A 27,020-nucleotide genomic window follows, 5' to 3' on the forward strand; every position below is an offset into this window, starting at 1 on the left:
GACAGAGTGCTTGAGTGAGAGAAATAAAGCAGGTGCAATTTTAGTCTTCACAAATGTTGATGTTTTTAAGCCATAGTGCACTGGTCGTGATGTGATTGATTAGTTTTCAATTTGTGCTGCTTCCTCAAAAGTTCTGTTGTTGACTTTCATACTTGATATCACTTCACAGTTCAATTTGTTCTATTTTACAGATTTGTTCACGACATTGTGGTGGAAAGTAACTTTTATGGTGCCGTAAATTGTTTAGGTGCTTTACTCTTTCAAGTTTTTTATTTATTTGATAACTACACTACATTTACATGAACATTACACTAACTACATTTGTTAAATTAAGGGATTTTAATAGATAACCACTTTATCAAATATAACATATTAATACATTTTTTAAAAGGTGGTTTTAAAAAGCTCAACAGTAAAGAACGTTATTTTGATTGATCTCTATGTCAAACTCCCACTGAAGTTTGACCTGTCTTAAACAGAAATAATAATCTAATTCTAAATCTAATAAATTATCTGAAAAGTTATATAAATTAGGATAAATTCTTTACTTTTGAGAGTGATTGTTATAATTCCTCTACACTTTTTAAGAACTTTTTTTTTTAATTGACTTTGTATCATGATAAATAATTTATAAATTTGGGTTAGAAACCAGATCACTTACTCCACCACTAGTTGGATTGATCAGTTTACTTTAAATAATTTTCTTATTTTTATATCTGTGGAACAATTTTCAGAAAAGCAGCACAAACAAACTTTATTTGACTGTTTAGTCAAATATGATTAAAAAGGAAATGAAAATATGATGTAAAGACACCTCTTAACAGGCTAAAAGAAATGATTGAAATTCTCTTCACTCTAATGTCTAGTACAGATGTGTTCGGATATGACACATGGGCTAATTCGCAGTATCAGTCAAGACTGATTTGGCTGTTTAAATTCTGATATTGTGATGGAGTGATTTGTCATCTGAGGGATTTTCCACTCTGCTGATGTAAACAGTATCTGTTGAAAAAAGGCTAAAGAGTCTTTTTCTCCCTTTTATAGGCTTTCTTTCTCAGAGGAATAATCCTCCTCTTGTAGAATTAGATTTTCTCCTTTTGATTAAATAAATACACTGTCTGTGAATATAAACAGAGATTTAAATGCAGCCCTGTGCGGGTCTGTGGCTCAAACAGCCTCCTGCTACAGGCTGGGCCTGATTTTTCATGTTGAGGCCCACAGAAGAAAAAAAAGAAAAGAAGAAGAAAAGGAAGACGAGGCAGAAGTTGGCCAGCTCAAACTTGGCGCTTGCTGTTTATTTGTTTTTATAACAAATGGAACCAGCTTCCTGAGTGAAAGGTGAAGTCAGAATTGAATTTGGCTTGCGTTACCGTGGCGATCTGGCAACCGCTCCTGTGTCCCATAGGACTGCTCTGGTTGCTGTGTGCCGGGCGCGTGTGTTTGTTATTCAACTGATGTGTGTATGCTGCTGCTGCTGCTGCTGGTGTTTGCGTGTGCGTGTGTGTGTGTGTGTGTGTGTGTGTGTGTGTGTGTGTGTGTGTGTGTGTGTGAGAGAGAGAGTTTTTTAGTAGTGGGTGGTGGTAGCAGCATTCACTAGAGAGACATTTTACTAAGCAGACATTTCCCCCTCTGTTTTCACTCTGACCTGGTAGGAGATTGATGACTGAATTGTGGAGTACATGTTAACAGTAACTGGTGATTTATGAAGATACTTAGGGTAAGTGAGGCCGCACAGGCTGGAGGGGAAGAAAAAGATATAGCCTTTTAAGTTAATGCAAAAATATAGCCTTTTTAAGCAATAATTGTTATTACCACTGCAGGGTTTGGAGAGAAGTCTGAGTTAGAGTTGAATGTGCACAAAATGCAAAGTAAAGCTTTCGAGTTTCCATTTGCCTTGTTTCTTCTTTTGTTCCTGAACTGTTACGACACTCAATTAAGCATGGGAAGTTTTTTGTTAAGCAGCAACCTACTTCAAGATAATAAGAAACATCAGTTCATTTTATGTACAGATATGATGAAACTTTTAGAACGCTTTATCTCAATATTTGAATTTGATAAAAAATAAATAACGCTTTTCAGGGTAAACCTTGGTGGAAAACTTTCTTGGATGAACCCTTGCTCTGCAACAAGTGCTCTGTGTGTATTGGCAGAACCTCTTAGCCAAAGATCCCACAGAAAATCCGCATGCAATTTTAGAAGAATCAGACTCTTTCCCTTTCCTTGGCTCATGGGCTCCCCTGATATTATGCACATGGAGATCCTCCTCTCTATTCAAATATGAAATTCAATCCACTTGGATGTGATCTATAGCATTTTTAAAGAATAAAGCAATTTTGGGGAATACGGAATATCACTTCCTCTGGAAGAAGGATGGCTTTCATTTTTTTTTTCAAGGCACCTCTTAGACTGAGTGAAATGTTTCCCCTGTTCGCTCAGGGACGACTTTATTTCTTACCAGGGATTTAACACTCACTCAGTCCCCTCATAAATACAGCGTCCCTCAGCCCTTTGCTAGCTATAACTCATGCACTAACTCTCTAGCTAACTAAACTCATATAGCAGAGCCAACACTTGTTTGTCTTTTACCTCAGCCTTTCTCCCCCGTTCTTCCTCTCTATCTCTTTTCCTTCTCTCAGCTGATTTATACATGACAGAATCTCCTCTGACTACCGTCTCACCAGGCTCCTGCACTGATCTCCTTGGCCCACTCATGGAGTGGGTTTTGGAAGAAATGTGCATTTGAATATGAGCCAGCCTAATCTCCTTGAGGCTATTTAGAGTGAGCCTAATGCTCCAAGAATGAGCGAGAACAGCGATGGAGAAAATGCAGACGTCCCTCTTGGCGTGTCACAACACAACTCAGGTCTCCAAAGAACGAGGGAAGTCTTTGATTAGCTGATGAAAATCTCTCTGTAAGGCAAATGATGTAAATGTGTGCTTTCAAGAGACCTGTTGAGGCTCTCAGTCTCATTTGTAAAGTCTTTGTGTTTGATTTCTTTTTGTCCACCTACCCGTAGAAAGTTTACCTTTTAGCATGTCATCCCAATGGTACAATAAATATCAGACATACAGCAGCTGGTGAACTTTGAAACCATTTTACTTTCAGCAGATGAAAGAGCTCAGGTGGGGTATTACAGTACAGTGGAAGCCTTTACTGATCTGGTGCCGATTGGCATTTTGGGAGGAGACAGTCTTTCTGGCGCGGTTCCCGTATTGGTTGTTAACAGCCTGCTGGTACCTTCTGTTCCCTCAACTCAAGCATCTGAAGACCCTCTGAAGTCAAAATCGCCCATTTTGATGTCTCATGGCAGCACCCGCCGTTATGTTGTATTTGGGTTTGAAAAAAAAAAAAAAAAAGGTCCTGCTCTGAGGAATTACCCTCAGCACTCATTGGTATCAGATTGGGGGTGGAGGGTAGTATTCCTCTTTTTTTTTCTACCCGTTCTCCCAGCTCTCCTTGCTGTCCTTCCTTTCTTTTTGATCTCTTCATCAAATCTTCCCCGGTTTTTATGAGTGACGTTTACCCGAGAGCGGCATGGGAAATGCTTGGCTGAAGAAGACGTTTGAGAAAATACGCCTGAGCAAGCTATCACCTTTGATAAAGCCATAGTTCCAGTGGGAGAAGAAGAAGAAAGCCAAAGAGTTTGAGCATTGTTGGTAATGAAAAAGGCCATGCAAAGAGGGAGCATCTCTCTGATCACAGCCTGTTAAACCAACAATGTATAGTACAACAGATACTTCAGTGATACATCAAGCATTTCTCTGTTGTTGTACCACGAGTGTTTGACCCAGAGGACTGATCTGAATCTGGGGTACCACACTGTGCCTTTATTGCACATCAGCTGGGCACCAAATAATCTCATAATAAAACCCTCTCGCATACACAGTGGGTCATACCAGTGCTGCCATCAACATTGGCACACCTTCAGTGTTCTCACCAGTTGGCAGAAGGCTCGCAAGGCACTTGAAAACACTCCAAAAAAAAAGAAAAGAAAAATAATGGAGAAATGGGGGGTAGTTGGAATCACAGAGAGCAAGAAATGTTAGCTTTACTAATTACTACCTCTATAGAGGAGCAGTGGAGAGGACAGTGAGCGCACGAAGGAGGCCCTGTATGCAGATAATGAAGGGGTATCATTGTTTCTCTGACAGTGTTAATCTTAGAGTGCTTCACGGTGTGTGTGTATCTCTATCTGAATGTGTGTATGCTCTACATGTATATGCACTGGTGTATACAGAGGCCCTGATACAGTGCAAGTGACTCCCACCCTGCTTGTGACACCATCCAGCCTGCCTGACACCTGAGTGTGTCCCCCATGTTAAAAGTTGTCTCCTCTTGCATCTTCTTGAAGATAGTCCTAAGACACACAGCCTCTCTCTTCTTCCTCATAAAAGCTCCTCATAAATGCTCTGGGATCACCTATCAACACCTGTGACTTGTCATCTTTGTGGAGGAGGGAGAAAGGAAAGGAGGGAAGTGGAAAAGGGGAAGAGCAGTCCAACTTTCTTTGTGACGGCTTTTTCTTTTCTTTTTTCCTCTTTGCATTTGAAGTTGTGAGACACTCATTTAAGCCTCATTGCACACCAACACTCAACACAAGAGAAAGTGTTATGAATATGTATCATCACAGCATATGGCAGCAGTAGCACTGGGACTAGGTGTGTCCAGAAGGGTAGAGTGCTGCCGATGCATTATTCTTCATTCAAATTACCACAGTAAGAATGCAGCGGGGAGCTGTGAGGTTTTCACCGCCCCTATAGACGAGGCAGGAGAAGAACCTGGATCACGGGAAACAGCAGGAACGGAAGAGCAGTGATGAGCACAGTAGTGGGCCAGCTGAGTTTCCTTGATTTAGTAGATTTTTTCGGCAGGTTCAAACCTGGCACTCGCTGACACGAGCGTGATTAAAAGTGATATTTCTGACACATTAGGATGCGCACGGGAAGTAACCTCCTCTAAAGCGTTCATTATTAGATGCATGACAGACCTGAATATTTATAAAATAGGTTTTAATAATTAATAGCAGCAATCTGCTCCCGTAATTCATCAGATTTGCACTTCAACAGAGTATCCGTTTTCACTTTAAAATAATAATAAGAGGAATATTAATGTATGAGAAATGTAAAACGGGCAGCTGGATACAGTGCAAATAGGCAAGCACTCCATGCTCACTTCTGAGGCTTTCCTTTAACCTGTCACTTTTCAAATAAAATTACATTTTAAGCCGTCAACACTGCACCGTTCTAAAACCTTCAGTTGTTTGTGCTTGACAATTTAGTGAGTGTATGTGAATGTGGCAAGTCATGAAGATAAAGATGCAGGAAACAAAGTGGGTTTGGTGTAGAATGCAAAAGTAGTCGCTGTGGTTTTATCAAAAGCAAATTTATTTGTTTGAGTCAACTAAGCAGCACTTCCTTTTGTATACTGAGACCCAAAATAGACCTGCTTTTTTTTTCTGTAAAGCAGCTTTGCCTGTTTCATCGTTTCAGTCATTTTTCTATTTTTTGTTCTACCTTATAGTGAGTGATGTTTTATCACACCTTCAAATTCAGTCACGGCACATTCCTCCCACTATTGAACTCCCAGAAACAAGAATGTTCCTGTTTTAGGTGAAAACTGCCACGTTTAATTCCGCCTCCACTTCACATTGAACTTTTCAGTGAAGCACACTGTTTTAGTGCTGTTATTGGCGCAGTGGTGTGTTTATCCTCACTGCGGATCACTTTTTCCTGAGTGCGTAGGAATGTCAGTGTATGTATTTGACAGTTTGTGTGACATGACCTGCAGACGCTAGTCAGAGAGGAGAGTAATAGGGCAGATCACAATGCCCCACTTCCTACAACATACACTCTTAATTTTTGTCTCTCCACACAACATATAGACATATTTTTTTATTTGCATGTTCTCACTCAACACTTTGTGTGAAAATGCTTTCACAAAACATTTTGACACAATCACTTTCTGTTGCCATATATCTTTTCAACACTGCTGTCACTTCCATCCTGCTTATCAGAAAAGTAAGACTAAAGTTCTTTCAGCAGAGACACAGCCACAGGGTCTTAAAATGCAAATCCCAAGTGCAGGAAGACACTGTCTCTTCACTTCCTCACTTAGCCCTACATAGAAAGAATATGTTTTGATCAAAATTTAATTGTGCTTCACTAGAAGAATACATTGAACTTTGAAAGTGTTGAATTTGATAAGAGAAAGTAAGTGTGAGAAAAGCCTCAGATTTTTGGTGATCCAAGGACAGGTAAAAAAAAACCTGCCCAAGATGACATTTTAAGCAGCACCTGTGATTCATTCTACCGCATGTAAAGTCCAAAAGAGGTAAAGTCTGTCAGGCAGAGCAAATTTTTTAATGGCAGCCAGGGATCGATGTTGTCAGCACAGGCATCTTGTCCGGAAATACATGCTTCTTTTTTGGTAAATGTCGCCTCCTTTCTTTTTTGTAGAAGGAAAGTGAGAGGAGAAAAGGAGCAAAGGCTGGAGGGGGAAGGAGGTCAACAAGATCGGATGCAAACATTCCAAACTGGGCCAAATTTAGCTTTTAAAAAAAATTGACTCGCACTCACAAGGCCCTCGATCTGAAAAATAAATTCAAAACGTAACCTTGGAAATCAATCAAGAAGTCCCAGAGTGCTTGAGAAAAAAAGAAGGGAAAGGTCCACCCTTCTTTTTCCTTTTACCCCCCCTTCCCACATGTCTTTTTCCTTTCCTCCACTTAACAGGGACTTGGATCTGCCCATCAGAACACTGCCTTGTGTGAGGAGGCTTTGTCAGAAGGGTCTTTATTTAATTTTTTTTTAACTGCAGAGTGCCGTATATGCTGTCAAAATGTCTTAAGAGTCTTATTAAAGAAATGCCACAGCTCATTTCCTTGTAATGCAATTCATATGCTGCTGAATGGGGGCATGTCTAAAGATCTAAACAGCTTTGCTTTTTAGGCTTCACATTAAGGGTTATCTGTGAGGGCTTGTCATTGATTGACATTATCTGGCCTGACAGGGCCTCATATCAAGGTTAACCTCATGGACAACAGTGCCACACGCACGGACACACATACACATACACATTATATCACCCACACTCGTAGTCAAATAAGGCACGCCCTCCTCCACTTCCTGTTGAGAAGGGTGCTTCGTATGTGTGCTGGCTTCATCTGTGTGTGTTTAAGCCAGGTGGAGATTTCCTGACTTAATTGATAACTAATGGAGCGGCGTGTGCTGAGTTTACCCTGGAGGATTGACACTGTGTGTGTTTGTGTGTAAGTGTAAGTCGAAGTGTGTGTATGTGTCCCATGGAGAGATAGAGGGGGTAGGTGATGGTAACAGGATGGGGATGACTTATTCAGCAGTGTAGCTCCGGATTCTGGTGAATTAAATATGGCCCCAAAGATAATGACATGGATGACACATACTCTTGACCTCTTGGACAAGCAGGCCATTCACTCCGCTATGGAAGAAAGTGTGTAACCAACACTTATATGAGTGCAATATACACAAACACACACACACACACACACACACACACATCTCCCCTTCTCCCTTCCAACAAGCCACAAAGGCGAAGAGAGATCCCCGTGACCAAAATACAACTGAAGCAGTTAATCTGTACAGATATTAGCTCAAGGGCCCTTGAGAGGTGCACCGCTGAGCCCCTTCTCCACTGTACTACCCACTGCCTTACTGCCGAACCAAACGCAGCAACCATGAGGGAGGGACACAGGGTCGTCTGCTCATTTACCATGGCTGTTGGCTTATCAAATTGCACTCCTGGTGTCTTGAAAATGAACATGGGAGATGAGCTTCAAAACAAAGCTGCTGGAATAAATTTCCCTTGTTCAGTCTGCGGAGGCACGGGACTGAGTGTGATTGTCTATTTTTTCAGAGCAAAGTTTTAGCCTCCTGCAACACTTAGAAAGTAAGACATCATCTGGTGCCAGCTGTGAGTCCAGATTTGATGTACAATTTTAACAAGATAGCCTTGTGTCCCATGAATTACCCTCAGCAGCAAACTCAATGAAAGTTGGCTGTTTTGGTACGTGGCTGTCAGAATGGGTCTTGTCACTCATGTCAGATTGTTTTTCTCTCTCCCTTAGACCATTTTAGGCTGCTTGTCCTCTGTTCTGGAAAACACCATAATTACCCTGTTTGTGATGAAGCCCGAGGGCGTATTTGTCCTTAGATTTCAACTTTCCTGCCTGATTGCCCTCAGGTTCAGCGTCTTTCCTCTTCCGTCCGCACTTGAAATATATATTGTTTTCTTCAGCCATTGTCCTGTGCAGTGAGTGTGTGTGTGTGTGTGTGTGTGTGTGTGTGTGTGTGTGTGTGTGTGTGTGTGTACTGGGGCCGTCTGTGTCTGCCTTTGTCCTGCAGCGTCTTCTTTGTGTTTAGCGGCGGGGTGACGGGAGCGTAGCCCTTGGCTGAGAGCTTGTGTTTGATAACAGCCTGTGGACTGAGCTGAAGTGTTGTAGTCCAAACAGGTCCTTCAAGGTCGGCACCCCCTGAAAGACAGTGCACAATGTGCAAGGTCACATTCGGGACTAAAAGCAATAAGTGGTTTATTGATAGAAAAAAAACAAGCAGTGAGATGTGTAACCAACTAATTATTAATAAAATACATTTGTGAGAGTGACAGAGAGAGACAGGGGAGAGAGGGGAGGGGGCTGAGGGGAGGGAAGAAAGCTACTTCCTGAAAAATTGGACATATATGTGCTGCTGGCAGTTTCCAAGCTGTACAGTCTCTGTCTTTATGCCTGAATTATATCCTATCATTACCTTTCTGGATCTATAAAGTAGAGTGTGAAAGTACTGTTTGAAAACTCACCTCTCCTGTTTTGATAGTAGTCTATGCGTCATTATCTCATCAGTATAATTTTTTAGACTGTAGTCACTGTAGGTTCCTTTTTCCATTCGGTCACATTATGAACAATGTGCCTTTTGTACTGCACCTACAGTGCTATTATCTTTTTATGAAAATAAGGGCAGTGGACTTTCGTCATCTTTTATGTGCCTTTATCGTGCCTTCTCTCATGCTCTCTCTACTTCTTGTTCTCTCTCTTTTCCGACCTGGCAAACCTGCCAAGTGAGTAAAGCCCAAAAGTGGATCACTTAGTGGCAGATTTAGATTTGAGGTGGGGAAAGCTTGGTCCCAGTCCCAGCAAAACTTGTTTCTGTGGTAGGACTCTAAGGAACAAGGGGGTTGGGAGACTTCCATATGCTCTGCCACCCCCTTCCCCTCAGTGATCACTTACAGTCGTCTCCCTCAACCTGTGCATACTTGCCTATAAAGCCCACTTTTTAAATCCCTTCTCTACATAAACTTCTCCACAGTTGTGCACACCCCTAAACCCCCATCTATCAACTAGTTGGCAATGGCATTGTTTTTAATCATCAGAACCTCAAAATTATTATTATCGCTTCTGATGCGGCAATTAAAACTTCAGGTCAGAGGCACAACGAGCGGTGATCAGCAGCCGAGCTGAGAAGTTTTAATTAGACGATCAGAACCATTAATGCACAAAAAAAAGGTGTGCGCTGGGAAATTAACGGGAACGTCTTAATCAGGGTTAGCGACTCCGAAGAGGAGTCAAGTGAACAGAGAGCAAAAAACAAATCATTTCCGCACCACTGGGACAAAACTCAATTAAATATGCATGCGGAAAAATGGAAATTTCTCGGCATCGGCAGCACCTACTGTTGGAAAACTATGGCAAAATCTCACTGCGGGGTCGACGACCTGCTTATTGTTATTCTTGTGTAATAAAAATGAGAGAGGGGCCAGATGCTGGGGTCTGGGTGTCGTGCCGTAGTTGTCCATCAGTGGCTTTCCGCTTGACTTCCTTGCGGCTGCTGCAGCCTCTCTACCGTGCAGGGGGAGAGAGAGGAAAAAGAGAGAATAGAAAAACATTCTCTTCCTGCAAGCCGTAAATTTACAAAAATAAAAACATGTTAATTTCAAGTGTGTCTGTGTATGTTTGCCTGCGTGGCTCAGTGATTTCCCTGGAACACACATGCACACACACTCTCTCACATATACACCTCCCTTGAGAGCTAGAGACACAAAAGGTTCACTGAGCTACACACAGGGAGCTGCAGCCTTGTCGATTAATCTGCCAGAGGTTCATAAAGTTATAACCAGGCTTTTTTTTTGAGAGCTAAAGGGACTCTCTGTTGCATATTGTAAAATAATCCTGAGCTGAACAGACATCTCCCAGACCCTGTTTGTATTAATTAACTCCTGATATTGCGGGGGGTTTGTCCCTGTGTCAGTCATGTAGGAACTCTGCAGGAATCTACAACAAGCCTGGTACCTGTGTTTGATTAGGTGAAGACGTAAGCCTCAGTTTAAACAGGTAATATCTACCTCTTATTTACGGACCCTCTTCCACGCTTGCTCCACACAAACTGAAAAAACACTGCAGGGAGTTGGTGTATTTATGGTGGAACTCTGAACTTGAATATACAACAAAGCCACGTTTTTCAATTTTCAATTTCACTTTGTATATTTCGTAAGATAATGACAAAACAGTTTTTAGACATAAGCATTCTGGTCTTGTTTGTTAAGAAGAAGTAAATTCACAGCCATCATTAACTTCTTCATTCTTTACCCGAAGCTGCCTTGATTGCAGTCTGTGCACGTTCACGCAAATAATGCACTTCCAACAGCGTTATTAGGATTTGAAACACCACTTGATTGGGCATGATATCATTCTGGCACACAAACAGAGACTCTGCATCAAAAACCAACAAGACCTGTGGGGCTTTGAGCTGTGAAAGAGATGGTTTGTAAGAGGGGAGAGCTAGACCTGAACACAAGCTGTGTTATCCAGGGCTGAGAAGAAACAGGGACAGAAAGAACTTTGATGCTCTTATTTTTGACTGAGGATGAAAAAGAACCTGACCTTGTGAAAATGTATTCAAAATAGTTTCTTGACTTTTTCCTTTGGTTTTGGCCATATACAGACACTAAATGGCGCTCCTTTGTGGCCCTGCACTGTTTCCAGTAAAAATAGTGTCACAGCTAACGTAAGCAGTTGGAAAAATTAGTTTCAGCTGTTGTGTTCAAATTCAAACCTGTCTATTTTTTTTTTCCAACTCCCAGTGCTTACTGAGGTGTCTCTTCTTTGACAATTAGCACACCAGGCTAAAACAGACTGTAAATAATGTCCAATGCGTGTGACAGTGTTGTTTTTCTTTCTGAAATTCATTAATAAGGCAGAATGCTAACTGGACTCTCAGGGAGGTGGGGGGAGTAAGTCCCAGAGGGAAAAGTTGTTCTTTCATGTAGGTCCCAACAGATTTTATCTCATTGTACGCTATCATGCACACAAACGACTTGAGGTAAACAGCTTACTGTTACCATAGCAATCCCTATTGTAAGCAATGGCAAAAAACTGCTGTGGACAGAAACCCTCAGCATAAATAATAGTTTAGACAGCTTCCATAAACTGCTGAACCATAGAATGTTCCTCCTTGCGGGATGCTCACACTATTTTATAAGCTTTTTAAAGCACATACTACCTTTGAAATGTAAAACACATTTTAGGTTAAGATGTTAATTATGTTATAGGCAGACTTTGATCCTCTATTTATTTATCCCCTTATTGTCAACAGAATATCATACATAAATACTCACTAATGGAAAGACACAACTGTAGAGGTCATTTCCTACAAGGAGCTTGAGATTTCAATGCAAAGGAAATTGGTAGTTAAAGCATGAAATACTGAACACAGTAAACAGAAAAATTACCTCCACTGCAACACCCAAATGACCTCAATCTTCCTTTGTGGAGTATTTCTGAAAGAAAGAAAGAAAACAACTAGAAAATTTATGTCTTCCACTTCCTAATAGTTTTTCCAGCTGATTCCTTTTTTTCTCTTCTTAAAATTGCTGTCCTCTTAAAGGTGACCCTTTCACCTCCGCCTGCAATTGTCTAACACTAAATTGTACAGTAATGCCCCGCTGATATACGGCCCACTAAAAACGACATAATTCCTTAAGTCATTGTTTCAGAGAGGAAGTCTGCAATGTAAATACAGTAACTGAGAAAGCATGTGTGGGGAGCTCGGGTGCATTGTCTAGTGACGGGTTGATCTGTGAACTCCTTCAAATTGTATATCCTCTAATGATCCCACAGCTTTGCAAAAGAAAATGAAAACAGGATTTTATGTTGCACTGATGTGATTTACATAATGCTTGCAATGGCTCACACATGATTGTGCAGGGCTTTATGACTGAGGAATAATGAGGAGGCTTGTACTCATTGTTATAGAGACTGAATCGAGTCTTTAAGATAGAACTCAGTTACCTCTGATAACTCTACACCCCCCCCCCCCCTTAACCACACCGTATGTGACCGTATTGAATTCAGTACAACTTCAAACAAGAAGACTTATATCCGCTGTAGCATGCCATTTAACTGTTTCCACTGAGCCTATAGCTGGCAAAGACACACTGCTCAGTAAAAACAGAATAAACTGTCAACATTTGTCTGCTCTCTGGTGTTTTTACTGTGCTTAAAAAAAAACCTGTGTTAGTCGCAGTTACGTCCTTGCTTTTTAAAAGTTATTTACAACTTGATAAGGATCTGGCCTTGATTTTGAGTCCACAAAATGCAGTTGAAAGGTGAACTTTGGTGGCTCTGGAAATAAAGTGAAAGGTACTAGAGTGCAGTTTCTGCCCTAAAAAGGCAGCTCTGGATATGGAATGCCACAGGCAGCTGTTCCTGCCTCATCAGAGGACATGCTATAAAGATAGCCCCACTTGTGTTAAAATAATGCCACCCATTCCTGCCCCAAAGCACACACTCTATCATGGTCTATTGTTCAGAGATGCCGCACTGGGGGGGGGGGGGGGGTGTTGAGACTGCGCAGTATTCGTAAGCAAAGATATGTAAATCAAGGTAACTACAAAAACATTTGTGTGATATATTCATGCTGCTGTCTTGGCTGGATCAACAGTAAAAGACAGCCAATAAAGAAAGAGCTTGTATACATGGCATATTATTTTTCTCTTAATAAAGTCAAACCAGCTACCAGTACCAAACCTGTTATTGAGTCTAATCCCACTGAATAGCCAACATGAGAACACGGCTCCAAAAAGCCTAAAAGTGCAAAGCATTTTCAGTCCACATCTTGACAGCTTTAATGCTGTGCAGCCCCCCACTCAGTGGCAGGACCACAGCCTCCTTAGGTGAGAGTGAAGATAACATTTCACGGTGTCTCTATAGTGTTGTCATGTGAAGGATTATGTAGCCGTGTGTTTGTTGCTTGTAGTACCGTAGGGGGCCTGATAAGTATCAGTCTGTGATTTCAGTCGCCTGCACTTTTTTTTTTCTCTTTTTTTTCCATGGCTGTGTTAAACTGAGCTGACCGAAGAGGTGTGACTTAGAAAGATATGTACAGTATCTATGTGTGTCCTTCCAGTCTTGTGCTGTTATTGTTAAGTGCCTTTGGGTGTTATAAATAGCATCAGTCACTTTTGCACTATACTGTTTTTCCGTTGTGATGAAAGTTACTGACACGTAATAGCTGGTTCAAACTAAGTTTTGGGGGAAACAAAAAAAAAAACGTACTGAGAAAATGTAATTTGCTGATGTTTTATGTTTATCAAACATAACAAAGACATCTGTGACACTAAACAACTTTCATCAATTTTTTGTTTCCATCAGCTGAAAGGAGTTTATGCACTGAAACGACCTCAGGAAAATCCAAGATGGCCGCCAAAAGGAAAGGTGGCCTAAAACTCAATGCTATCTGTGCCAAGCTGAGCCGCCAGGTGGTGTTCGACAGCAGCTCCCAGAATGCAGAGGGAGACCAGAGTGTGGCAGAAAACAGCGAGCGTGGCAGTTCCCTCTACGATGACAATGAGACCAACTTCCCCGAGAGCCTGAGCCTAAATCAGAGCCTAGAGGAGGACCAGAAGAGACGCGAGGCCATCGAGAAGTGGGTCAACGGCGAGTATGGCGATGAGCCACCAGCTCCTGAGGATGAACAGGAGCATGAACTCAAAGTCAGCAATGATGAAGACAGCCCTCCTGAAGGTGTCTACATGGTACATCCCAAAGGCTGCAGTGACGACGAAGAGGAGGCCGAGCCCACGGCAGGGTCTCATGATAGCAGTTTCCATAATGACAAAGAACCTGAAGACAAGCCTTCGAAAGATGTTACCTACATGCAGCCAAGCGAGGCCCAGAGTCGCCAAGCACCTTTCTCCTCTCCAGGTATATTCAGACTTTCTACCCCTTAAATCAGGTGTCCATGCCACACTCGTACTCTTGCCTGAACCTTTTTAATTTGTCTTGAAAAAATGCTACCTTTGGACTTGAAAACATTCCCCTCCATAGTATTAAGGTTGGAATCTCAGAGGGTGGGTGACATTGCCACATCCACATTAGCTTAAGTGTGCCCATTATTGAAAAGACATGCTCTAGAGTTACATTAAGAATAGCCGGTGACATTATTACTCTGAAGACAGATTCAACTGGCAAGCCAGGGGGGAAAACAGGAACTTGACAGTGTGTGAGGTTTACTCTTAAAGAAATTCATAAATGGAGAAGGCTTACAACACGAGGCCACTTATGCACCCTCCCAGCAGCTGTGGGCCAAAAGCACATGGCAGGACCAGGCTAAGCTTCATATTACACCCAGGATTACATATTGAGTCTTTGATTTTCCCTAAGCTCACTAAACTTAGCCTCTGCTTCAAGCTCCTCTATTTCATGGTGTTGTAGTTTGCCATGAAGAAGTTTTGTTTTTTTAAAACTGCTAAATCCAAGAGATCAGATAAAATCAGAAATAAGGAAGTTATATTGCAGAACAATATCACACTTAAGTACGTTATCTCCTCACAAACAGAAAAATCGTAAATGTTTCATAATAACCTCTATTAAATTATGACATGATGTTCTGTCTGTATAATTCACTGACTATCAAACAGATAAAGCAGGCAGACTTTCAACAGTCATTCTAAAGGCGTAAGTATGAGTTAACAGCATAAACAATCTTTTTAAATAATACCGTTTACAGTTATATGCTTTGTGACCCTTGAAACCAGACGCATTCTCTCTGTGGGGAAGATTGGCCTTTGTATAGCAGAAGTTAAAACACTGAGCTGTCAAAAAAAAAAACATAGCTCGGTTATATGAATAGATAAAAACCTTTTCCCAGACACCTCGAGAAAAAAAAACAGCAATTTGCAGCTGAGACCGGTTGTTGCGGTACAAAAACAAGTTTTGTTTTGAGGTTGCTCACATCAGTTTAACAGTTTTTTGGTCTTTCATCTAGGTTTAGGCATCTACCTCAGTGTCATATACACATGCTCTTTTTGTCTTCATTTCTTTTTGTTTTTACCAAATGCACAGCAGTAGCTCTGGCCACACAGTATTGGGGGCAGGGGCTTCTCAGAAAATGAAGCAGGTTTCACTTCAGACGCAAATGAAAAAAAAAGTCTTTGTGGTTTTAATTAGTCATTTTGTGTTTATTTCACGGCCGTGAAAAAGCCTGTCTGTAAATATGTATTACTGTTGTGTAGCAGGCCTACACCTTTTCTTCCTCTGGCTCCCTCACTACTTTACATCTCACAACAAAGCGTGTGTTTGAAGACTGCGGGGAGAGCACACTGCATCAGTTGCAAATCTTGTCTTAAGAGTGTGTGTTTTTTTTGTTTTTTTTTACAGAGTTGCTCTTTGTTGATTGTAACTAGGGCATCTATATTGCCATGTTTCTGCTCAGCACACAATTAAAACATTTTTCCCCCTCTCTCTCTCTCTCTATCTCTCTCTCTCACCACTGTCTTTCAAAGGCTGATGCGGAGTGCACGTAATTATGCATATAAACATAGTGGCTTAATTATCTCTCACAACATCAGTGACAATGTAATTAACAAACATTGCAAGATCAATGAGAGAAACTGCGACCTTCAAAACATTTAACTCCTCACATCGAGGCATCGTGCGGATTTCCTATCAGTGCAAAACCCCAGAATACTTTTCCTAGATAATTTAGATGTCGCATTAGAGCCCTCATAAGCAAGTCAATGGAATAACCAATGAATAAAAACTATGAAAGCAATGACAGAGATGCTCATAGCGATGGATCAAACAGGCTTGACCATGACTTCCATTTGAAATTCTGGGTTCACTGTAAAAGGTTATTGTTCATTTCAAGTAGTTTCAAAGCCCTCTCTATTTACTGCCTGTTAATTAACTAAGCAAACAGAGAGGAGGTTTGAAGCTCTGTACAGTTTTGTGTATGTCAAATTAGTCCAAACAATTTCACATAATGTCATTTATTCAAAGTAACTCTTTATCTGGATACCACTGTCCATTCGAACAAAACACTCTTAAACTAATTCACTGACATTCACACAAATTGCTTTTTTAAACTCTATTTAAATTATTGTTCCATATAAAATAATCCCTCTATTCAAAACTTCCTGTAAAGGAAATTAAATTAAAACCCTGCATGTTATTAAAACAGTTTTAAACGAATGATTTAAATTGTGTATGTCTGGCTCACAACTGACACCCTATGGAGGGTATTAAGCTCCAGATTAGTCCATATATAGCCACTAGAATGCACCTTTATCATCAGCGACACCTCTGCCTCTCAGTCCTGTGTGCACAGAAGCTATGCCACTCTGATGGCCATGTTTGGTCAGCCTAAAGGAGATAGAATACCCTTCTGTTATCATATCTGGGAGGGTAAATGTTGCCTAATTGCCTCAAATATAGACAAGGCAGGTCTGCATCGTGTACTAAGATTTGCTTGCCGTGTCAGTATAGGAGACCCTTCCATCTGTCACTAAAGAAGGGTGCAGAGGAAAACGTCTGGTGTGTTAAAAAACAGGAGGAATAAATTATGCAAATACAGAGAAAAAAGAGGTTGTTTTTATTTAATTTAGTTTTATACTTTAATGCCATGCATTGTGGAATCAGTAGTTGGACCAATCTCACCAAAACCAATTCATAGTTTCCTACCCGGTTTCACATGACTTTGTCAAGAAAGCAGTCAGGTACTTCAGTGAAAAAGTCATTTATATGGTGTTTAAGAAAGGTTATCTCATAATCCTTCCAAGTTTAATCATTTGCCTTTCATTGATAGCACCTCACGTGGCTCCACTGAGAAATCAAGACGTGACTCAATTATGTTGATAGTAATGGTTAGCACCTTAGCAAAAGAAATGTAAAAAAAAACAACTTTTGATCCAAGCAGAGTTTAGCATATCAGAGTCATGCTAAAAAAAAAGGAAATCTAGATTTGTTTTTAAATTTAGGAATCTTAAAGTTTTTGTCCAAACAAATATTTAGTGTAACCTTTTTTTTTTTTTACAAATAACACTCCTCTCACAGTTAAGTGGAGTTCCTTATTTAAAAATTTATTTGGGTGTGTGATGGGGGGTGGGGGTTGAGCTGGCACTGGGTAGGGGGGCTCTGCCCTAACTTTAGAGCTATATGATATACCATGACCTGAGATGGCCTCATAAATACAGTAGCTGTAAAATCCCAGCAACAACTCAAGTTATCAGCACCTATATGAAATGAAAGGAATGTTTAGCTAAATTACATTTTAAATGTAAATGTTCAGTGGTATTTTGTGTCCTATTGTCTAATAAATTGAGCAGGTTAGGGAAAAACAGAAATGTAGTATTAAATTGAATGACACTGTAATACTGGTAATTACAGTACCTGAATCTGTGGTTTTGGACGATGTTTTGGAGGGTAGCTTTAATTAAAGGATCAGTAGCTCACATGTAGATATTTCCTCCCAAATACCTGATCCCTTTCTCTAAAATTGTTCCTGCATTTCATTTCAAACTTCTAGATCCTCTTTCATACTGATCACAGGGCAGCTGAGCAACCCCAACACAGTGAATGGAAAATTAGGGATTATTTTACATACTGCGTAGGAGATGTGAAGAGCAGGGCACAGTGACTGATTTAGCAATAACTGAGACATTTGAGACAGGTGCAAAAATATTTATGGCTTAGTTTCCCCAATGGTTGGTGGTATTACTTCTCACGAGCTCATCTGTTTACTGGTGATGAAAAATGCAATAAAACAAATCAAAAATAGGTTTTGGACCCTGGTCCTTTAACTGTGCCAAGCAGGAGTTAAGAAGGACAGAGCTTTTACATTACCCAGGTAAATTATCATCTTGTGCATAACTTGCATATCTGTGTTCTGGTATCCTGCCAAACGTTCAGTCTGACGCAACTACGGCTCTTTTTGGAATTGAGTTGGAGCAACAATCGAAAACAGTTGGCATAGTGGTTGCCTCTGGGTCCTCCCTCTTTATTCTTTTTTGTTTTTCTCACACACCCTGTAACGTCTCCTTTCTGTTCGTCCTCCTCTACGCTGTGCAGAACTTTGCCCCTCCAATGCTTTCAGGCCAAATCATTTTTCCCTTTTCCCCACTCTTTGACCTCTTGCACTAACCTGGATGAAAGTTAATGGGCCAGAATTAATCTCCACATAATGCAATTAAACTATACATTGACTATATTTCGTCCATGTCCTTGGGGAAGTTGTCCAATTTAATGGACTCTTAAAATGAAAGTGATGTTTCAGTTCACAAATGTGCAAAGAGAGGGAAGAAGGAAAGGATTTGTTCTCTTCACTCTTGAAGGTGACAATTATCATTTTATTTTACAGTACCTCACTCAAAGCTCTCTGGGGGTTTTAATAATTGCTCTTAACATACCAACATTTTCAAGATAGGTAAAGTAAGATAAGATAGAATTTTTTTATTTTTACATTGTTTAACAGAAGTCTACATCTAAATATATCTGTATTTGGTATATGAACTTAGTTAATGCATGTTCCTTTATGAAGAATACGTTATTTTGTGTGGTACAGTCTCCTGCAAAGTCTGCAGGACTGACTGCTACTGCAACCAAAACAGGAAGAGCACTGCTTCAGACCGCCTGCTTGTAGACACAAAAATGCACAGACATGTACAGATGTTGTCGTAGCTTGCAGTGCAGAATCACTTTTCCTGTTGATAAATTTACTTGAGTTCTGAAATAATGAAGATGATGGCCTCACATCAATCATAAACACTCATTGTCAAGAAAAATATAAATGGAATTTTAGCTTTCTTCAATTATCACAACTCTGCACAATGTTTTCTTAATATCAATTTGAGGGAGAAAAGGTTTTAGCAATTAAGCCAACAAAATGTATTCTCCCCTTGTAACACAGGCCTACTTAACCCTTTATAACTGATGACTTTAATGCCAAGAATAATATTTGAATAATTAAAGGAGCTCCCTTTTCTCTTTCTCTGTACAGGAGAAGCATCTGCCCTGCGAGACTATGCAGCCAACACCATGAATGAATTTTTGGGAATGTTCGGTTATGATGACCAGCAGGTAAGGGATGAGCTGACCAAGAAGATCAGCTTTGAGAAACTCAAAGCCGCTACCTCAGACCCCTCATCCCTCAGCAGCGAGGAGGCCTCACGACGCGCCCGCTTCTCCAAGTACGAAGAGTACATACGAAAGCTGAAAGCCGGTGAGACCCTACCCTGGCCCATGCATGCTTCCCCACCCAAACCAGATGACCTCAACTCAAAACTGGCTCAAGATAAGAGTGCTACTATGCTCCAGACCCCTGGATGCCTCCCAGGGGCCGAGGCACAGATCTACCCTTCAAGCCTGGACCACAAACAGCCAGGAGGACCTCAGCTGGGCACCTCTCAGCCAGCAAATCCCTCTCACATTCAGAACCTGGCGTCCCGAGCCTCAAAGTATGACTTCTTTATTCAGAAGCTGAAGATGGGTGAGAGTCTACAGCAGCAGAACGGCAATGCTTACAAACGACCCTCCAAGTACGACTTGGAGAATGTCAAATTCCTGCACCTCTTCAAGCCTGGTGAGGGCAACCCTGACATGGGCGGTGCCATCGCCTTTAAAACTGGCAAAGTGGGCCGTCCTTCGAAGTATGACATCAGAACAATTCAGAAGCTGATGCCAGGTACACCAGAGGCCTCACTGATGCCCAATGTCCTCGCAACAGCACCCGGAAACCCAGGAGCTCCTGGAGTTCCAACTGTAGGTGCAGCTGGGGCCAGCATCGCCCCAGGGCTCACAATGGACCAGACTGGACACTTAAGCTTCAACGCCTCTGACTACCTGAAGTCCAGCTTTTCCAAGACTGACTCCATCACCACTGGCACTGTGTCCTCTGTGAAGTAAGTCTGTTCAGCATGTGAAACCGTAAAATAGTCATACAAATATCCTATAGTTTAAGTTTTGTTCAGTTTAAGGAAATTGCCATGTTTAGACAGGTCTCTTTATGTGACATTATCATCCATAGAGTCTATGCCATACAGTTTGATACAGATTGTATTGAATTGTTTAGTGAAGTGGTGATATCTGTTTTATTGAAAGCAGGTTAAAGTAGTGAAAAAAAAACAAATGTTCATGGCCTTTACAAAAACTGTAGGTATGAGGAAAACATTTCATTTTCTTTATTTTAGCACTGCAGATTTTTACTTATTTTGGGACCATATTCCTTTTATTGTTAGGACAGCTAAAGATAAACCGAAAACTTTGGGAATAGTGAGTGGGGGATGACATACAGCAAAAGGCCAAGGTCGGATTCCATGGCGAGCACACTCTAACCGCTGTGCTAAACCCGTGCTCCAGCACAGTAAATCTGAACATTGTGAGGCACCAACAACAGACAACCTACTCCTTTGCCATGACTAACTTTCCACTAGATCTGTTGTAGATGATGAGGTATTTAACTAACAAACAGAATCAAGTTTGGGGCAAAAGATAACAGAATCTTTCTTATTGATAAATAAAAATAGAAAAATGCTTAGTGACACTTAATGTTATTGTGTGACACAGTGTAAAATTAGTTTGCCCCAAAATAATGCATTTCTCCTATGCATCAGTTAATAAATTACACAACTTGTCATTAAATTTCCAAATTAAAGTTTATGAGTGCATAGAAAAGATCCCTAGTTCCAGTGGAACACCTTGGAGCTAATGTGAGGCTCACATACACTTAACTGCTACTGTGAGTCAGTTAGCCTAACGCAAAGGTAATTGCTACCTCTACAGCAGCCAACAGAAATGTAGTGTGAAATAGCGCATAGCGCCCAATAGATCCAGGACATGATGAGTTGCGAAGGCACATGAAGTGTTTACTCGCTGTAGCACTCCGTGGAGACTGATTTAGCACAGTCATCGCAAAGTGACTGACTTCTTTCGTTTGGCTAGGGTGTAACAACTCTCCCTTTAATTACTTTGGAGCCATGACTAACCTCCCGGCAAGTCACAGGGGCCGACTCTACACTGCCTGACGAGTGCACTTTAAAGGGAGCAAACGAGGGGTTTGGGGAACTAGCCTACAGTCGTGTGCACTACCAGTAGGAAACAGCTCCCAGAGAGTGTTTGATTGGTTTTGACCTTGTCTCTAGTTAGTCAAGACCTATCAAAGACACTATTCAAGAATCCTCAGGCACATCTCCCTCAGGTTTTGCCCTTTGTCAGGTTTGGGCTCAGGGAAGCTACAAGCTTGGCTAACTGACCCAGTCTGATGCTTGTATACAGGAATGAGAGCTGGTCCAAGGGAGAATCTCTGGCCACGTATCCTCCCCTCTGGGCCAGATTAACCTCAGGTCACCCCCCTGTGTGGAGCTGCTCATATAGAGCTAAAGGCCTTTTTTGAAATAAGATGAAGCAGAACCAATACTGCCATTCTACAGAAAGCACAGTTACCAACCTCATGAAAGGAATCACATCACAGGTGACAAAAAGCACACAGGGTCCCTTAGTGCCCCCCGGTTAGATGATAAAATGTCCTTGATTTCCTTTTTGAGTTGAATCTGGTTGTGTATGTAGATACTGGTACTACAGTGATTAGCTTGATCCAGATGCATTTGAAGCGGTAGTGTTTTCTTACATCTTTTATTGTAATAAGTCCAGACTAATTGGAGACAACTTGACATCAGTATTAGGAGCCAAGGTCCTTAGAGGTTTTCAGAAAGGGCCTTTTCAGAGCTTTTCTTTCACATCCCCATTATCCAGTTTTGCATATGAGCACTCACCAAAATACCCCATAAAAGATTAATGTCCCTTTGCTCCTGCATTTTGCCTTTCATTGGGAGACTATGCATCAAAGTGTGCGCCTTCCATCCCTGATTCATAGAGCACATGAAAACGCTGTTATGCTGCAAGAAAATGTATATTGATAGTCCAAAGTTTGGGAGCGGCTTGTAAGTAAATATTGTGTCAGTTTGTTTTTATTAACAACAGGCAGCCCAACCTCACCATTAATCCTGTCTCTTTTGTATTTGCTGTTGCATTAGGAATGGCCTGCCACCAGATAAACCCCCCAGCGACGACATCAACCTCTACCAGAAATATATTGCCAGGTATGCAAATCCCTCAATGAGCAGCATGGATGAAAAAATATACCTAAAACAGAGATGAGCATTTTCCCATACACCCATGGTGTGTTTTATTCATGATGTAGATCTTAGACTGGTGCGAGAGTGTTCTATCAATGTGCAGTAAATTGATTAAGAAAAAACTTCAATTTATGTTAAGTAGAAGGATGAAATGTAATGAAAGGGAAATGGTTAGATGGTTTCTTACTGTAACTGTTTGAACAGAAAGCTCCTGGTGTGTATAGCACTTAAATATTGAAGAGAATATATTTCTATCTAAATCTGTAGCTGTGACTGACACAGAGACGATAGAGGAGCTTAGGACGGGGTCCTCTTCAGTTCTTCTTTTTATTGTTGAACACAAGAGGAGCTGAGTGATCTAAAAAGTCAGAAGTTCACACCAACAGAGAAAAATACATCAGGCAAGGGAGGTATCTTGTGTTTCAATGGACACAGAACAATGTCCCCCATTCTGGATTCATTTTGAGCCGACACTAGAAAGGTGATTATCACTTGTTTGTTTATTCCATTTAAAAAGAGAGAAAAACAGCATTTGAAAAGCCAAAGTGGCTTTGGCGTTAATGATTACTTCTCCAAGCCATAACATGAAGGGCACAAATCAAAGCCTTGGCACTGACAGACACTCACACATACACACACGTCCTCTTCTGCACACACATACACACACACAAAACCCCTTCCTTGGACTGATTACATTTTGCAAGAAGATTTAATTAAGGAATTTTTAATGAGGCTTCTGCTGGCACTGCCAAGAACTGTTTTGATATTTGCGCTGCATAATGCATAAAATTTGTCTAAACATCTCGGCAGTTGATGCACGGGGAGGCTGCAGATAAGCCCAGATACAGTTTCAATTTCCGTGTTAGGGTTGGGAAAAAAGAGAGAACGGATAGAAGAGGAGGGTGTAAAAAATGGAAAAGGAGGGCTCATAAAAAGGGCAAATGTAGCACTAAGAGGGGAGCTAGAAGCGGAGGAGGGTCCTCTTTTGAGCTGGGGCTAATGAGTGCACACTAATGCTAAAATCCAGTGTAGTAAACGTGTATGCACCCATCTTTGTGAAAAAAGGGAAAAAGTTAATCTCCTCACCATAGGACAGTTTGATATTTAAAAGAGCTTCCCTCATAGTGTTTAGCTGCAGTTTCACTCTTTAAATGCTTTCATGCACTCACTATTGCCTCTGCACTTTGATCTGTGTATCTCCATTGTAACTGGAGATGCGCTGCAATCTCTGTATCGTGGCGATATTAATATTTAATCTGCTGCTGAATAGCAGCGGCCCATTAGGCCCCCTGACGCGGCAAGTGGGAATTGTCCAGAGGCAAAGTGATACAGCCGGGCAATGAGCAGAGGGGTGGGCCATAGTCTCAAGGGAATAGGGGGGTGTTTATGTGTACCTAAGTATAAATGTGTACGCTTGTGTATATTTGGGAAAGAAGGATATAGAAATCATCAATGGCTAGGACATATGTCGGCTTTAATGTGTGCACACTCAAGGTTTGACTATTTTCCTAAAAGAGCAATCAAAACTTCCGAAAGAAACCCTGTACCACCACACCATTTTCTAGACACACACACATACACTCACACAGCCAACTTAAAAAGAGTAGTGGATAGGCCGTTCAATTAGCTTAATGAACTCAGCAAAGTGATCTGTAAATGCAGCTCTGGGATAATCCTAACAAGGAAAAAACGAAAGAGAGATGGAAAAAATATTACTCAGCCCCCTTTTCCCCCTCTCCTCTGCACAAGCAGATGGAGCTCTTGGCAGCAGCAGTGCAAATGTTTATTTGTGTGTTTTCACTGGTAATTGGAGGATTTTAACAGTCATCATTGTCAGACTTATAATCGCCTCCATAAAAGTGGCTGAACTGTGTAGCAAGCTGTAAGATTTTTTTTTTTTTTTTTTGAGAGCCAGACTAAAATCTCTCTTTTTCTTTTTTTTTTTTTTTTTTGATTCCAGTTGAGAGTGAAGAGGTTTGTGGTGAAAAGCAGACAGCGCTGTCCTCACATCTCATGCTACCTGACCCTTTTCCTAACAGAGAATATAAAACTGTGGTTAACCTGAAAGAACTGTGCATTGATTTGACAAGGGTTTTCACAGCATTTAGAAACAAAGTAGTCATTGGGTTCCTGATGCTTGAGTGGGTGTGTGTATGCGTGTCAAGGGAAAGGGTTTCACTGTAATAAGTGTCTCTTACGGCTGCTTTGGAAATAAATGGAGCTAATTTGGCTGAAATTGGTGTGACAGACGGGTAAATTGTTGCAGCAGTGTGGAAAGCAGAAGCCAGTTTGAAGGAGTTACTTTGAAGGAGATACGAGCATAATGCCTTTGAAAGCTCCTTCACCATTTTTATTTTTGCTGTTCCTGAAATTTCAAATAATTTTCTTCACTAATCATTCTTGATTTGCAGCTGATTACTTTTGAGTCACACCGTTGTCTTCCTAAGCGGCTTTATCGCTCAGCCTTTTCATCCCTGCGACTGTTCTTTGTGCGATAAGCTCTCGTGTGTTCCCAGCTCAAATGTGTAAATGTTGAAGTGTCCCCTGTAACTTTGTTTTTCAGGTTCTCTGGGAGTCAACACTGTGGACATGTGCACTGTGCGTACCAGTACAGAGAGCATTACCACTGCATGGACCCTGAGTGTAACTACCAGGTGAGCGTGAGTACTTTATCAATTTTTTGAGCTTCTCCAAAATACACATCTAAGATTTTTATCTGTTCCCTGCAAACTTTAGTCCAACCGAAGTGCCTCACAGTTCAGATTCTGACAGAATGAGGAAAAAAAGATAAAAGTCATTGTGTTTGATTTGGCATCCTTTTCAAGTATTACTTAAAACTAATCATTGCTGAAGTTCAACTGTATTTCTTACATTCAGTATAATCTACATTACTTACAATGTTAACTGATTTAAAATAAAGGTATTTTCTCTTACTGCAGGACATGACAAGAGGGCATAAGGTGTTTTTAGGATAGACAAACTGGCTAAAATGATTTTCTTTTCATTGGTAGGCACACCCAGCCAAAGTCTACTTCCATGAAAACTTTGTTTGCCCTAAAAGGCTGTGTGTATTTACATTAGCAGCGCTTGCAGGCGTCTTCCAGGCACAGTTGGTCTTTGATGGTTGGCCTTTAATCACATGGGTTAATTGTAAATATGTTTGAAATATGGCTCTTTTTTATCTATGTGCAGACATAGACATAGACATCTGCCACTGACTGGGGGCCTGCCTTTAATCCCCTTTCACGTTATTAATCTTGTCCTGGTCCCAGGAGTTGTCATGTGTGGCACAGGAAGGAGAAAAAACACAGAGCAGATCATAACACAGGCCTTGTGTTTGCTGTAGCATATGGCCTGAGAGAGTTAGACAAACACGGGTAGATTTGTCAAAGATGTCAAAAATCCATGCACAGCCAGAGCTGTGTGTGCTTTTCCTCCTTTCTCAACAATTTTCTGAATTAAGCCATCTTCAGCTGTAATCTCCTTTGTCTGCTCCCGATCAAGAGAGATTACCGCTCGATAAATATTGTTTATCTGGTGAAAAGCATTACAGATCCAAGCTTTTATTTTCTTCATGCATCCCACTTCACAGTCTGATGAGACACAGTCTTGGAGGAATACAAAGGAAAATCATTTCATGTCATTATTTAGAGTATTAGTTCAGGTTATCATCGCAATTTCCACGGTCAGGTCTTCATTCCTCTGTTGCTTTTTGCGTTGCGCGGAAACACAGATATGCTTTGGGGCCAGCTCTCTGGGATGTCAATACCCTGAAAAAAACAAGCAGGCAGTGATGAGCAGCCCCTTTCCAAGCGATAACTCATGAAATGTTACATGACACACTCTCCTGGAATATTATCCCACTGCCAGCCTCCGGGCGATTGGCTGAGTCTTAACATTCTCCTTTCATGGGCTTGTACATGAGGGAGAGTGTGCATCTTGCCACACTAGTGGGAATCCTAAAATAAATGTAGCAAGTGGCTCCCAACCTTCATCACCACTCAACTGAAAATGAGATCTTTTTCCCAGTCAGCTCTCTCCATAGCCTATTTTGGATGGCTTGATGGATCGAATGTACCATGACCGCAGTTCAACTTCTCTTCCGGTCATCAGTATCCACTAGATACCAGAAAGCATAAAGACCCAGAACTAAGCTTTGGATATTTCTGGAAAATAATTCAAAAAGTGATGAACCGAACGCATTCGTCAATTAGATTTAAAAAAAATCCTAAAGACGTGTTGTGTTCTACAAGAGTCACACATCTCAAAAATATGCAGTGGGAAACAGGCCAATAACAAAAGACAGAACAGCTGTGTGAGATCTTTTTACTTGTGTGCGAGTGGAGCACATGACACAAAGCAATTACCCTACTTTGTACAGTAATTAGTTGCTTTTTAGAATAGTTCTTTCTGATGTTTTTCCCTCAACTGGAGATAAATATGGATTGAAGACAGAACTGTCTCATTGATCCGCTCTTCTTCTGTTACAGCTTCTGTAACATCAGCTTAAGCCCAATTACAGCAGATTTGGTTGCTGCAGGTCTCTGTGGAGTGTCTTTTCTGTTTTTTGTTCCTGGCTCCTGGGTGT

General features: G+C 41.1%; 1 protein-coding gene across 6 annotated transcripts in view; it reads left to right on the plus strand.

The window, feature by feature from the left end:
• The window catches only part of casz1 (castor zinc finger 1), a 170,982-nt gene that overhangs the window by 123,340 nt on the left and 20,622 nt on the right, over window positions 1–27,020 (plus strand). For 4 of the 6 annotated variants that reach the window (XM_065961737.1, XM_020632221.3, XM_020632219.3 and 1 more), the window contains 4 exons: window positions 13,677–14,228; window positions 19,300–20,200; window positions 22,331–22,396; window positions 24,996–25,092. In XM_065961737.1, the coding sequence (XP_065817809.1) occupies window positions 13,721–14,228; window positions 19,300–20,200; window positions 22,331–22,396; window positions 24,996–25,092 (1,572 nt within the window). In that variant the 5' untranslated portion in view covers window positions 13,677–13,720. The remainder of the gene's footprint in view (window positions 1–13,676; window positions 14,229–19,299; window positions 20,201–22,330; window positions 22,397–24,995; window positions 25,093–27,020) is intronic. The other 2 variants (XM_020632220.3, XM_020632223.3) reach the window with 1 other exon arrangement.

Source organism: Labrus bergylta, chromosome 12, assembly GCF_963930695.1.
Source record: "Labrus bergylta chromosome 12, fLabBer1.1, whole genome shotgun sequence".
Classification (NCBI taxonomy): domain Eukaryota; kingdom Metazoa; phylum Chordata; class Actinopteri; order Labriformes; family Labridae; genus Labrus; species Labrus bergylta.